This window comes from Culex pipiens, unplaced genomic scaffold, assembly GCF_016801865.2.
Source record: "Culex pipiens pallens isolate TS unplaced genomic scaffold, TS_CPP_V2 Cpp_Un0002, whole genome shotgun sequence".
Classification (NCBI taxonomy): domain Eukaryota; kingdom Metazoa; phylum Arthropoda; class Insecta; order Diptera; family Culicidae; genus Culex; species Culex pipiens.
In genome coordinates this window covers 952,955-968,519 of record NW_026292819.1, presented here as the reverse complement: position 1 = coordinate 968,519, position 15,565 = coordinate 952,955, and the positions used below count along the sequence as shown (strand labels likewise).

Genomic DNA, 15,565 nt, shown 5'->3' with positions numbered 1-15,565 from the left:
GGCCATTTCTATATGACAGACTTGATTTTCTCAGTCCGATTTCCCATAAGTTTGTCTTTGGCCACTTTTCAATCTGCATTTTTCGTGAGTATTTTGTAACGTCTTAGCATATTTCCGCATAAATTTTGAACGAAAAAATCGTTACATCGCATTTAAATTTAACTTTTAAACTTAATAATCGTAAAATCTCATAGTCTAAAGTACATAGTACAAATTGTGTTTAAATTTGGAAGGTATAAAGTATAACCCCTATTAAGATGTAATGAAGACCGGGACCGTGGTGTATGGTTAAGCGTGGTTGCCTCTCACCCAGTCGGCTTGGGTTCGATCCCAGACGGTCCCGGTGGCAAATTTCGAGACGAGATTTGTCTGATCACGCCTTCCATCGGACGGGAAAGTAAATGTTGGCCCCGGTCTAACCTAGAGGTTAGGTCGTTAGCTCAGTCTAGGTGTAGAAGTTGTTTCCCTGGGTCCTGTCTCGGTGGAGTCGCTGTTAGGCAGTTGGACTTACAATCCAAAGGTCGTCAGTTCGAATCCCGGGGTGGATGAGAAAGCTAAGGTGTAAAAAGAAGTTTGCAATTGCCTCAACAATCAAGCCTTCGGACACTTAATTTCGAGTAGGAATCTCGCAATCGAGAATGCCAAGGCAATGCTGTAGAGCGAATAATTTAATTTGATTTGAAGACTTTAAAAGTGGATTTACACAATTTTAGAGGTAGCATTACGCATTTCCTGACATAAAAGGGGTACATATTCAAAGATGTAATTTTTCCATGATTTTTTTTACTGTGTAGGGGAAATTCTCATACACAGAAAAAAAATGAATTTTGGAATGTTGAAAATTTGGTAGGTTGAATATTACCTCTTTTTTGAGTAATGTTAAATAAAAAATGTGTAAAAATGTGAACCTGATGAATATTTATCAAAAACAGATGAAAATTCATCATTTTCTGGGGTAAAATTCATCATTGCGGTTCCCCCAGCAATCTAAGAAATAGTACAAAAACTAATCATTCTAAAGGTAAACCATATCCATATCGAGCACAACAATGTAAATAGGTCAATGATGATTTTTAAACAAGCAGTTCATCCTGCTCATTCTTGATGTAAACATTCACTGACTGGGAATGAGTACCATCTTTTGTGAAAGAAAGGATGTGTAATTTTGCCTCTAAAAATTTCTAAATTTACCGCTTTTGCAGTTTGATTTCAGTTTTTCATTCCTTCCAAATTTACACATTTTTTAACGGTGTAGACTGTGTGTTTACAAATCCACATGCCAATCACACTAATCGGACAAAAGACATGATCAAACCGTTTGGACTCCAATATTGGCATCATATTGGTTCAATATCAGAAGTAATTTGCCCTTTGGGCGCATATCATCTTGTTAAAATTAATTTTAGAAATATCGCTGTTTTTTTTTTGTTTTATTGAAATTTAAAAAAAATCTATTTTTTGTCCAATTTTCTATTTTGAATGCAAATTTTGAGGAGTTTTTGTCCAATGGATATGTTTTTTGAAAATGCCCTGCAAATCCTGCTTATGTACCACTAAAAAAACGAATGAATGCAAAATTAAAGATATTTTGAAGTTATTTCGGAATGAAGAAAATTTAACACATTAGAGTTTCAGAGTAAAATTTTATCAAATAAAACTTTATTATTTATTCATCATATCAAAGATAATATACAATACATCTTTGGAGTTTCATAATAATAATTCTATTGCGAATTGCACTGTCATTGATGTTTAGTTTACAATAAATATATATAAATCCTTTACATTCTGCATCTTAACTTAATGATTCGCAAATGATTCAAATCATCCGAAATGTGCTTTAGATTGGTGTTTCAAACAAAATCTACATTATTTTTGCTGCAAGCGCTTTTTGATATTTGCAAGTGTGTGTGCTGGTTTTTTAAAACTTTTCAATTTCATTCGTCACCGTAGTGGACCCGGCCGGAACTGTGGCCGAGGTCGGGTTACTCTGCTCGGGTTGGGATTCGACTGTAGCGGAGGGACGATTCTGTTCGACAAAGTTCTGGATGGCACGGTCTTCGGCTAGCTGTTCCGCCTGCATTCGCTTGAATTCCTCGATCTCGAAACTGTACTTGGGCGTGGTGATGCCAAGGAAGGAGGCCAGCCCCTCACCGACGTAGTCACAGCCGGCCAGGACCGAGGTGCCCAGTTTGCAGGTTTTGTGCAGCATCCAGTCGCTCCAGTTCATTTTGGACTGCAATCAGAACAATTTTGTTGGCTATTATTTCTTAAAAATGCATTTAAGGTTATTTAAAAGTTTATTTTCTGTCGTTCCAACTTTTCAAATAGTATACTTAATATTTCTAAGGGCAATCCACAAACTAAGGTTATTCAAGTTCAATAGAAAAGGTAGTGTGAACTCATTCTGAGCTGTACAGTGTACGTCCTTTGCCGTAGACGTAGATCATTCTTAGCTCCTTCGGTTTGAAAATTCTAGGTTATCTGATAACTTGCCTTGAGAATACAACTAAAACCCTTACACACATTATGCCATTGATGAGATTTTCCCTTGTCCTCTTAAAAATGTGAAGCTTCAACACTGTCCGGTTTCCAAATCGTTTTCGGCAATGGACAGTGATTTTTGTTTTGCATTCTTATTGAAATGCCATATAAACCGTAGCGAGCAACTGTTTTCAGGTAGAGATCCAGACTGCTTATGACACATCACACGATCCAAGGTAGCTTTGACTATAGCCAAATCAGTTTGTCCGGAAATCCATTTTCGCCCATAATGAAATTTTTAAAAATGTTCAACATGTGACAAGAGCTCGAAAACTTTGCAATACTGCTAAGCTCAACTTCAAAATGGTTTGGAGCAAAGCTGGACAAGGATTCTGGTTCACTGTAAAATAAAATCCAATAGGAACACCGAATTCTATGCTCACTGCATAAATACGAAACAAATTATCCAACTAGAATTCAAACATAAAACCATGACTCAAACCAATCCCAAACCGAAACAGCCACCTGTCGGCAAATGCCTGAACTACTCGCAGAAATACTTAAAGAAAAACAAATAAACAACCTTGGTTGCCATGAATCACTCAGCCCCAATCCAGACAATGAATAATTAATGACTTACGGAAATCTTCAATTTCCTTTCTTAAAATCTCACTCTCATCTACCCACCTCATCAACGGTGCCCTCCTCGTTCCGTCCGACCCCGTCGATCTGGTCCTGGTCGTCGTCGCTGTACTCCTCGAGCGTCCCATCGCTAAAGTGCAATACCCTTTTCGGGGCACGCACCTGAACTTCGACGTCTTTTTCGTGCTGGATAAAGTTGGCCGACGCGTCGACCTTGTTCTTCATCGGGATGTCCACCTTGGTCATCTTGGCCGACTAGATGTTTGCTTCGAGACCTTTTGGGTTACAATTGGTGTATTGTTGTACAATATGTTTGGGTAAAAACTGTAAAAAATACACTCACAAAGACTCGCCTAACCAGGTATTCTCGAAGGACACGACGAACTGTTCGCGTTTTTTCTTCGTTCTAATGCACTTTGTTATTGTTTGGAAACTATGGTGCAACAACGGTTTGGGGTAGGGGGAGAAATGTCAAGTCAAGATCATGCGTCAAACGAAACTTCAGCTGAAGCAATTTTCAAAATTGAAAAAGTAAAAATAAATCATTCAACTAATCTAACAATTTAAAACCGTAATAATTTAAACCGGAAAAAACACAAATTCAAGCAAATTTATTCAAATTGACATTGACAGATTTGACTGATTGACAGAGTTTGTATGACTTTTTTTTCTTTGAAGTTCTGACCAAACTTCCCCTTAAGTTGACTAAACTTCAAGGGCATGATAATACAACACTCTAGTTTTTCCGTAGTTCAAGTGAACAACTTTATTTAGTTACTCTATGTACACTTTTAACCATCTTCAACCACCAATCCAACACACCAACCATTACTTGGCAGACGGCTGTGGCAGCCGGAACTTGTTCATCTCGATTTCGGCCTCAAAGTAGCTGTTCTTGTCGTAGCAGTAGTACTCCGGCACCTTGTACTCGCCGTCGCGAGACGCACCCGGTCCGATGGGTCCCGACTTGCTGTGGACACACTTGGAGCTGAGTCCGGGAACGTCTCCGGAGACTGCCTTCGGAGCGGCGGCCGCCGCTGCACCAGCAGGTTTTCCCGCAGATGGTTGACTGTACGCCCGGGCTGCGACCAGCCGGACAAGGATGTCGTTCTTCAGCAGAATCTGGCGGATCATCTTTGGTCCGGGTTTCGTACCAGGTTCTGAAGCACCAAAAACACCTAGAAAATAATGCAGCGATTATTCAATCACAGCGAGCACAGCTGCTGTCAGATGTCAAAACAGAGAATATGAGTTTGCTGACAGATGATGCGCGCGCATTTGACTGGCGTGAAAATAGGATGAGATCAACCGATATGATACAACCTTTTCAAAACGAACGCAGTTAAAACAAATATTCAGCATTGTTTTAAAAATTATTTCCATTACATCTAGATTACTTGTTCAAAACAACCAATGCGCCATGGGGTTGCTATGTACATAGGACTATTTTCAAAAGTAAAAGTACCGTAAACTGTAAACTGGGGTCAATCGGGACACATGGGGCGAATTGCAGTTTTAACCATGTCGGCGCACAATATTTTGATTTTTCTGGTTGGTTTCGGTTAGAACAGACTCAGACCAACAAAATGTGTATGTACATTTATTTCCAAATTGAAAAGCTTTAAGTGCTCTAAAAACGGCTGTCCCTATTCAGACTAAAGTCCCGATTCACCCCAAATTACGATAAGTGAGAAATATCAGTTTTGCAAAACTAGTTTTTATGAAAGCTATATAAGAAAGAAAAAAAAATTACAGGCTTAGAAAACATCAAATTAGTTACCAAGTCCAAACAAAATATATACAGTTCAGACTCGACTATCCGAAGGTTTCGGATAATCGAATCACACATAAAAAAATCGTATGGCGTCATCCATAAAGTATGTCACGCTAAAATCGGCCAAAATTAACCCCCCCTCCCCCCTATGTCACACTTTGTCACGCTGGCTCCAACCCCCCTTCGAAAAGTACGTCACATTCTGTTGAACCCCCTCCCCCCTTCATATTGATTTTTGAATAATTATTACATGATTTATAAATAGGATTATTTATAAACTCAAAGTTCAATCGAGAAAGTTTTTAATTTTTACAGGTTGTGTTTAGATTTTTTTTTGTGAATGTTGTAGTGATAGAAATCACCATCAACAGTTTTTTTTTTTGAAAATCTAATAATTTAAGCATATTAAATCTATCATCGGAAACTCAGTTTCTTAAAGTCTTGTGTCGTGTTTGATTTATGAGTAAATTTTATCTAAAAAAAAACTTTTTTTAGATATATTCTTTGACTGAATTTTCAGTATTCAGGAAATATTCTAGCGTGACGTCACGGTCTCACGGACCCCCCCTCTCCCCCTTGTCACACTTTGTCACGCTTGCGACAACCCCCCCCCCCCTCCCCCCCTAGAGCGTGTCGTACTTTATGGATGACGCCATGGTTCAGCCAGTGCCGAGAAACATGAGCTAGTTTGTTTGTCACATACATACATACACACACACATCTACACACACACACATACACACAGACATTTGTTCAGTTTTCCATTCTGAGTCGATATGTAATAGGATGTAACAAAAATGACTTTTTGGCGGGCATTCAGGGGTTTGTTCCGGTGGGCATACTGAGCCTAAATCAAGCCTAAATCCCAAATATGAGCTTGATTGGACGTAACAGGAGCTGGCGCTCCGCCCTTCAATTTTAAATGGGATTTAACCCGTAAAAAAAGATTTTTTCAAAAATGTCACTTTTTGAGGCATTTTGACCACCAATGCGTTTACCAAAAACATCACTGGCGTGTAGGCCAGATCCTTGCGCATCTTTTGGTATATATAACATTGAAGTTTGGAGCATCCTGGAGCTCGATACAGACCTTCAAAGTTTATTTTCGAAAAATCGGTCCCAGCAAAATCAAATGGCGTCTCGGGCGTCGCGAGGTGCGACGCATATCTTTTTTGCCGGGGCCGATTTTTCTAAAAAATGCCAAACTTTGAAGGTCTGTACCGAGCTCCAGGATGCTCCAAACTTCAATGTTATATATACCAAAAGATGCGCAAGGATCTGGCCTACACGCCAGTGATGTTTTTGGTAAACGCATTGTTGGCCAAAATGCCTCAAAAAGTGACATTTTTGAAAAAATCTTTTTTTACGGGTTAAATCCCATTTAAAATTGAAGGGCGGAGCGCCAGCTCCTGTTACGTCCAATCAAGCTCATATTTGGGATTTAGGCTCAGTATGCCCACCGGAACAAACCCCTGAATGCCCACCAAAAAGTCATTTTTGTTACACTCTAATATGTATACATGAAGATGGGTCTACGACGTTTTTATGCAAAGTTCATTTTTAGAGCAGGATTATAGCCTTACCTCAGTGAGGAAGGCAAAAAGCTTCAGAACCACGTTTAGGAATTTGCAATCACATTTTTGGGATTGCCACAAAAGGCTGAAACTCAAAAGGCAGAATCTCGGAAAGCCAAAATTCAAAAGGCCGAATTTTGTCTTTTGCCCAGAAGGCAGAACGTCTCAAAAGGCAGAATGTCTCGAAAGGCAGAATGATTATGGAACTCAGAATTTTGATCATATTTACACAATTTTCATTAATTATGATGTTCAAGATACACTCAAACCCCGATGGTTTGACACCAACTGTTGTCAAACGAACGGGGTCACGTTTTAGTTTGACACCCCTTTTACACGGACTTCACACACACTACCAAACGTTTGTTTTGATAGTGTTCGTGAGCGCCGTGTAAAAAGTGACAGTTCGTCACTTTTTAGTTTAACTTTGACCAACCAACGGGGTACAAAATAAAAAAAAGTGTCAAACGAAAAAGTGACCAACCACCGGGGGTTGAGTGTACAGTAAACTAACAAACTGTGTTCTTTTTTATAATTTTAAGCGAAATATGTACAAAATGAGTACATTCTGTTTATCTCTACCGATCATTTTGTTACCATGCATACAAATGCGTAGAGTAGCATGAATTAAAGCATTTCAAAAGTGTTCCAATCTTGTTGTTGATTGAATTATGGTAACGATAACCGAAATTTGATCACTTGTCACCAAGTACTCAAATAATTACAATTATTTTGTTGTGACAAATAAATAAATAAAATAAAACTTAGTTAGCACAATGCTACAAAGTTATGCCTTCTTTATTTCGATTTTTTATTACACAACTATGATTTACAAAAATAATAACAAACCGCGCCCAAAAAGGCGGAAACGCATTACAAACGAAGTTTGGAATGCGTTTCCACCTTTTTGGGCGCGGTTTGTCTTATGAGATTCGGCCTTTTGGGATTCAACCTTATGATAATTCTGCCTTTCGAGTAATTTGGCCTTTTGAATTTCAGCCTTTCGGGATTCAGCCTTTTGAGATTCGGCCTTTTGAGCATTCGGCCTTTTGGGATTCGACCTAATGATAATTCTGCCTTTCGAGTAATTTGGCCTTTTGAATTTCGGCCTTTCGGGATTCGGCCTTTTGAGAATCGGCCATTTGAGATTCGGCCTTTCGTAGGAGACCCAAATTTTTCTAATTCAACGTTTTATTCTGATTTTGCATATATATTTTTTATAATGTTTTTTCATTCGATTTTAAACATTCTTCATGGTTCAATTTTATTCATATTATTTCTATATTGATAGTTTCAGAATCAATTAATAAACTGTAAAATGACGCAAGATAACAAAATTACCTATTTCGAAAAAATGTGAAAAAATTGGATTGTTGTCTGAAAACTAGCAATAAAACACTAAATTTCAACTTCTTAAGGCTCTGGAAGGCATCATCCCCAATCGGCCATTTGGCGGCCATGTTTGTTTTAGAAAAACATTCAAATCTTGATTCAGAATGTTTCAATCAAAAAAGGTTTTCTTTGTGTTGTTTGTAGGAGCATTTTACAAATATTGATTATTTTTTCATTTCAATTTACTATTTCTGGACCCTGAATTCAGAACCATCATTGACAGTCATTGCCCCAAAAGAGAAGGACACCATCTACCACCTTAAAATGTTTACAATGTTTACTGCAAATTGAATCTTTTCTTTTTTGAGGAACTTGATAAAATTTATTTTTTTAATACAACTTTGCAGTGATAATGTTTTGTTTGATAAAAGTTTATAAATTAGTCATAGCCAGAATTTTTTTTTTTTATTCTTTGTCCTCTATCTTAACCTATACCCTAACTGGCTCAATCGGCCTTGCCATCACGGAGCCGTGCGTCTATTTATAGATCCGAGATCTATTGTTCTTCGTCTTGATGGATGTTGATGATCTCCTGGGGGTCTTGTTGGAAGAGTCTTCCTTCCTTCCTTCACTCGTTGCGGTGTGGTTGGTTGGTCATCTTCCCGTCCATTCCCCACTCACCCACCGCTAGTTGTTGTAGTGGGGGGAGCGGCATGTGTGTGTGTGTGGTAATTAATTACCGTGTATCTGATGCTCCCAGAGGAAGCAGGGGGTTCAAGTTGCCACCGAAAAATCGGTGGCGAGGTGACCGGGCGGGATTCGATCCCTGATCGTCTGCTTGAAAGGCAGATCGCTTAACCATTCGGCTAAGTACCCGGACTAGTCAGAAAATTTTAAAATATTAAAAAAAGTCTTATAAAAAATTACAATACAATTTTAAACAAAACAAAATAAAAATAAATCAAATCAAACAAATATTTTTTTAAGTTGTCGTTGTTTTTTTTACTTAAAATTTATATATCAAAATTATTCACTATACAGCATTGCCTTGGCGTTCTCGATTGCGAGATTCCTACTCGAAACTAAGTGTCTGAAGGCTTGATTGTTGAGGCAATTGCAAACCTCTTTTTACACCTTAGCTTCCATCCACCCACATGACGACCTTTGGATTGTAAGTAAGTCCAACTGCCTATCAGCGACTCCACCGAGACAGGACCCAGGGAGACGACTCCTATACCTGGACTGAGCTAACGACCTAACCTTTTTTGTTAGTCCGAATTTTATTTGCAACACTTGTTTGTTTATTTGATTACTTTAAAAGAACATTATAAAATTATGTTATAATTATTTTTTTTTACTCTTTCAACTTTTATCAAACTTTAGGTTCGGCCCGCCACTGCTTCAGAAAAATCAGATCTGGCCCGCATTCCAAAAGGTTGGGAACCCTGACTTAAACATTCATTAAAAATTCATTTTTTCTGTTTGTTAGCCATATTCATGTCTCAAAACTTCAATTTTTGGCATCAGGGGTGACATTGGGTCTGGGGGGATGAGATTGGGTCATACAAATTTCAGCATTTTTGTATGATGACGGTACACACCAATTTTTCTTATGCCAGGCAAAAAAGTGTGTAAATTTGGAAGGTATAATCTTAGAAGGTTGAATATTACCTATTTTATGATGTAATTTTACCTCAATTAATACTGAAAAAGTGACATTACACCAGAAGAGTGGTAAAATTTATAGAGGGGACCACCCATAAACAACGTGTACACTTTTTTGGAAATCTCAAACACCGCCCCCCCCCCTCTCATTCCCCTTCGTGAACAATTGCCCATACAAAAAAAAATGGTATGGACCGTCGACAATCGACATACCACTGAACGTTTTTCTCTAAACAAGGAGTTGATTTACGGGTGCCACGATATCTCGAGATGGAATGGACCAAAAGAGCTGAAATTTAAAGTGAAATCTCCAAACACATATCCCGTTAGGGTGAAATATGAAAATCGATTTTCCAGCACAGCATCTTTCCAGTACATTTTGAGGTCCTAAACAACTCCCCAAAGAACGATTGGTACAGTCCTCACTTTGCGCAAAGCGATTAAATTTTCCATATAAATTTGCATGGGAAAAATCATTTTTTTAATTTAAATATTTAAAAAAAATCCACGTTTCACGCTATATCAAAACCAGATTCATTATCGGATGCTCCGGAATGTCCTCAAAACTCTAAAATGTGATTTTCGAGCAAAAAACACGATTTAGACGAGTTTTGAACACGCTATATTTTTTATAGGAGCAAGTTAGCACCATACTCTCTTCGGGAAAGTTGTAGAGCACAGTCCAGAGCAATCGAATATGAATCCGGTTTTGATAAAGCGTAAAACGTGGATTTTTAAACTATTTAAATTCAAAAAAATGACTCCTCAATTTTTTGGACCGATTGGTTTAGTCCTCACTTTGCGCAAAGCGATTCAATTTTCCATATGAATTTTTATGAGGAAAACCATTTTTTGGATTTTGATATTTATAAAATCCACGTTTCATGCTATATCAAAACCGGACTCATATTCGAATACTCTGGAATGTGCTCTACAACTTTGCCGAGAGTATGGTGCTAGCATGCCCCTAAAAAAAGACACAGCGTGTTCAAAACTCGTCTAAAATGTGTTTTTTTTTTTGCTCAAAAATCACGTTTTAGACGAGTTTTGAGGACGCTATATCTTCTTTCAGGAGCAAGTTAGCACCATACTCTCTTCGGCAAAGTTGTAGAGCACAGAGTATTCGAATACGAGTCCGGTTCTAATATAGCATGAAACGTGGATTTGATATATATTAAAATCCAAAAAAATGGTTTTCTCCATACAAATTTATATGGAAAATTTAATCGCTTTGCGCAAAGTGAGGACTAAACCAATCGGATCCAAAAGGTCCATTGAGGAGTTGTTTAAGACCCCAAAAGGAAATGAAAAAGTGCTGTGCTCACTAAATTTGAACTTTTATTTATTTCCATACACCCATATCACAGACAAACAGACATGAAAGTCGAGGTCACTAACTTGTCCCAAAAATGTAACGGTTATTTTTCAAAAATCTAAAAGCATGGTTAATACCTTTCGGATTCACCGCCAGAGGCGCCCTTGTGCTCATCAACAGGTTTTTCAAATGACAGCTTTGAGCTTTCATTTTTATTTTGTTTTGGTTGTCGACAACACGTGGCTCGAAGTCGTGTTTTGGAGTAGGGTCGATTATTACGGAGACTTGATTCCGCCGAATGAACAGAACTCGGAGGTGGTTCCGTCCGGCCACTTTCAGAACCTGTTGCTCCGGTGGATTAAGCTGTGATTTTTTATGCGGAGTGCTGGTTTGCCTGGGCAGATGGTTCCATCGATGCAGTTCTTTAATAATCGCTTCAAAAGCGGAACATGCCACCTACTGCACAGCCACGATCAGGGGCGCCGACTAGTCCAAAATGTTGGGGGGGCACGGTTGTTTTCCGAAATCGATAGGTAAGAGTGGCGATTAGATGTTAAAATTCTTGTATATCACGAATTTAAATAATTTTATTACGATGTGAAACGATTTTTTTTCATCCGGAATAATTTTTTTAAGAAAAAGATAATTTATTAAAACGTGATTGTTTTCTAGAAGTAACAGTAAAAAAAATCAGATATTTAGAAATGCAATAATATTTATATTCTAAAAATGAAAACAAAAGTAAAATGCAAAAATTTAGAACTTCAGAAATTTAAAAAAAATACACATTAAAAAAAACATCCATTTTTCAAATCTGCAATTTAGAAAAAAATAACAGATACACAAAATTCAATATTCCAAAAAAAATAATAGTATAAAAAAATCCAGGGTTAAAAAAACTCTTGGCTTGAATATGTTAAGAAATCAAAAGCAGAAATTCAGAAATTTAAGCAATCAGAAATTCAGAAATAACAATAAAATTCAATGCTTGAAAAAATTGAAAATTAAAAAATTATGATACATCAATTATTTTTTTTAGAATTTAAGAATTTAAGAATTTAAGAATTTAAGAATTTAAGAATTTAAGAATTTAAGAATTTAAGAATTTAAGAATTTAAGAATTTAAGAATTTAAGAATTTAAGAATTTAAAAATTTAAGAATTTAAGAATTTAAGAATTTAAGAATTTAAGAATTTAAGAATTTAAGAATTTAAGAATTTAAAAATTTAAGAATTTAAGAATTTAAGAATTTAAGAATTTAAGAATTTAAGAATTTAAGAATTTAAGAATTTAAGAATTTAAGAATTTAAGAATTTAAGAATTTAAGAATTTAAGAATTTAAGAATTTAAGAATTTAAGAATTTAAGAATTTAAGAATTTAAGAATTTAAGAATTTAAGAATTTAAGAATTTAAGAATTTAAGAATTTAAGAATTTAAGAATTTAAGAATTTAAGAATTTAAGAATTTAAGAATTTAAGAATTTAAGAATTTAAGAATTTAAGAATTTAAGAATTTAAGAATTTAAGAATTTAAGAATTTAAGAATTTAAGAATTTAAGAATTTAAGAATTTAAGAATTTAAGAATTTAAGAATTTAAGAATTTAAGAATTTAAGAATTTAAGAATTTAAGAATTTAAGAATTTAAGAATTTAAGAATTTAAGAATTTAAGAATTTAAGAATTTAAGAATTTAAGAATTTAAGAATTTAAGAATTTAAGAATTTAAGAATTTAAGAATTTAAGAATTTAAGAATTTAAGAATTTAAGAATTTAAGAATTTAAGAATTTAAGAATTTAAGAATTTAAGAATTTAAGAATTTAAGAATTTAAGAATTTAAGAATTTAAGAATTTAAGAATTTAAGAATTTAAGAATTTAAGAATTTAAGAATTTAAGAATTTAAGAATTTAAGAATTTAAGAATTTAAGAATTTAAGAATTTAAGAATTTAAGAATTTAAGAATTTAAGAATTTAAGAATTTAAGAATTTAAGAATTTAAGAATTTAAGAATTTAAGAATTTAAGAATTTAAGAATTTAAGAATTTAAGAATACGACCAAAGAATTTAAGAATTAAAGAATACGACTAAATAATGCTGATTTCCTGAAAATGTTCTATTTTTAGTATTATTCTCTAATCCCTGATTTTTTTTGCATATTTTTTGAGGGTGCAGTTAAAATTTCTACAGCCTTTTTTGGCCTTTTTTTTAAATCGATCATAAATTGCAGAAGACGATACACTTGTTTTTTTTTAAGATTATAATGTGGAATTGTCTCAGATTAGGTTTTAATTTGTCGGTTTCTCAGTAAAGCGGTGCGCTAGTTTTCAAAAATTTACTTTTTTTTGAAACAATTGTAATTATCGGCTAGAATTGGTATAGAACGGTTTACAAATGTATTTGAAATCTTTTCAAATCCTTTCTAAAATTACCCAAAAAATTATCGAATTTATCAGCATTTTTGTTAATGTAAAGCAGTCAACAAATGACCATTTTGAAAAGAGTTTCAATTTATACTCGTTAAATCCTGATGTACAAAGGCAAATCGCAGAATGTTGCGTTTGAAAACTTGATGATTGCTTTCGCAAGAGTTTGCGCAAGTTTGTTTGTAGATGAAGTGCTATGAGAAAAGTACATTGGTTTTGTTTTTGGAACAACATGCACAGATAGAAATCTTATGAGCAAATCCGACGTATGTTGACGACATCTCTCAAATCATTCACCGATGCCTCTGTGCTCTTGCACTAAGCTTACTGATTTTTCTAGAGAGCACAGTGGTTTAGATAATACGTTGTCGATTTAGAAAAAAATGCATCTTCAAGTTTTAGATATTATTTTCAATTATTTCCTTTTTTATAATTGATATAAGAATATTTTTCTTCCAAAATTTCTAGGGGGGGCACAATGTATGGGCTGCCCCCCCAGCCAAATTTTAGGGGGGGCAAAAAGTACCGTGCCCCCCCAGAGTCGGCGCCCCTGGCCACGATCTTTTCGGCGCGTTTGTTGCCAAGTTTGTGTTGACTTGGTGGAAGACCCCACTCGTCTATCGGTGGATAGAATGGCCAACGCTTTGAAAAAATGACGCTGTTTATGTCAGCTTATTCTAGGGCATCGCGACCATCAACACTGCAGTATTCTGGACCAGGTCGTGTCAAATAAAATCACGAGTAAACCCAATGCGTACAGGGAGTTGGCCATTCTACCCACTGATAGACGGGTGGGGTCTTCCACCAAGTCAACACAAACGTTGCAACAAACGCGCCGAAAAGATCGTGGCTGGGCAGTAAAGGGCCTGTTCCACTTTTGCAGCGATTATTGAAGAAACTGCACCGATGGAACCTCGGATGGAACCATCTGCCCAGGCAAACCAGCACTCCGCATAAAAAAGCGCAGCTTCTTCCACCGGGGCAACAGGTTCTGAAAGCGGCCGGACGGAACCACCTCGTGGTTCTATTCATTCCGCGGAATCAAGTGCATGGTCTCCGTAATGATCGATCCGGCTCCAAATCATGACTTCGAGCTGGGTGGAGTCTTCCACCGCCAACCTACTCCGACCCAACGTTTTTTTAGCTAGGAACCGATTAATGACTAATTCTTCTACTCCTCCTTTACAACCGGCAGGAGAAGATGTTTTGGCGACCTTTTTGTTGTTGTCAGCTGCACGGCACTCGCTGGCATTGTGAGACTGTACTTGGCCGGAAGAAATAAACTGTCCTTTCAGCCTCGATTTTCTTTTGGTCGTCTGAACAGTGACATGTGGAATTTCCGTCGAAACGGAACGTCTTCTCTCTTGTATCGAAAGCAAACCATTTTTCTTTAAAATGCCTTTTCAACGTTTTGTTGTGATTGCCTTTGATGCACGCTTTTGGTTATCTGTCATGATTACTCATACATACATACACATGTCCAGCTGACATTTGGGAGAGGGAGATTCTAGGAATCGTAGATAGATGTCGTTAGTGAGCAAACCAAATTCAAATTTAAACTGGTCCCACTTTTTGAATAAAAATTTGTTCTAACTTTCATGTCTGTTTGTCTGTGCCCATATTACACCCTACTGTACCAATCGTTCTAAAACTTTGGGGAGTTATTTAGGACCCTATAAGGAACCAATAAGTAGCTGTGCTCACTAAATTTGGACAACTTTATTTTTTCCATATAACCATATTACACCCTAGATTACACCCTAATATCCCGTGTGCATGACGAAGCCCGATTTTGAAATTTTGCTTTTTTAAAAAAATACAAAAATCAAAAACTAACGTTTTTTTTATATAAAAAACATAAAAATATTTTTTATCTTTTTTAAATTAAGTTTTTGAAAATCGGCCATCGTCATGCACACGGGACCAGTTTAACGAGTCTTCACCGAGGTCTTCACCAAAACTTTGAGCTGATTTGGTCAAAGCAGTGTTGAGATATCGTGGCACCCGTTTTTTGAAACTGCTAACTTAAAATGGCTATATCTCGGCAATGGTACATCCAAGTGTCTTCATAGTTTTTGTTAATAGATGAAAATGTACATTTAAATGCCCTGCAAAAAGAATGTAATAAAGTCTAGGTTTTAGATGAGTTTTGAGCACACTGTATCTTCTTTCAGAGGCAAGCTAGCACCATACTCTTCTCGGGAAAGTTGTAGGGCAAATTCCAGAACATCCGTATATTAATACGGTTTTAGTACAAAAGTGCAAACAAAGAGTCCATCCTGCTCACGTCACATTAGGAACGAGCAGGATAGACTCTTTGTTTACACTTCGGCTTCGGCCCTATTACAATGTTTTGT

General features: G+C 36.3%; 2 protein-coding genes across 2 annotated transcripts; both read right to left on the bottom strand.

Moving 5' to 3' along the window:
* Positions 1–1,629: 1,629 nt before the first annotated feature.
* On the bottom strand, positions 1,630–3,625 carry LOC120417444 (protein FAM177A1-like). The gene is made up of 3 exons (XM_039579488.2): positions 3,470–3,625; positions 3,172–3,401; positions 1,630–2,236 (listed from the first exon to the last, which is right to left on the bottom strand). The coding sequence occupies exons 2-3, from the start codon at positions 3,370–3,372 to the stop codon at positions 1,922–1,924; spliced, it is 516 nt and encodes a 171-aa protein (XP_039435422.1). The 5' UTR covers positions 3,373–3,401; positions 3,470–3,625; the 3' UTR covers positions 1,630–1,921.
* A 238-nt stretch (positions 3,626–3,863) lies between these two features.
* Positions 3,864–4,367, bottom strand: LOC120417445 (uncharacterized). Its single transcript, XM_039579489.2, has one exon. The coding sequence runs from the start codon at positions 4,258–4,260 to the stop codon at positions 3,955–3,957; it is 306 nt and encodes a 101-aa protein (XP_039435423.1). The 5' UTR covers positions 4,261–4,367; the 3' UTR covers positions 3,864–3,954.
* Positions 4,368–15,565: the final 11,198 nt, after the last annotated feature.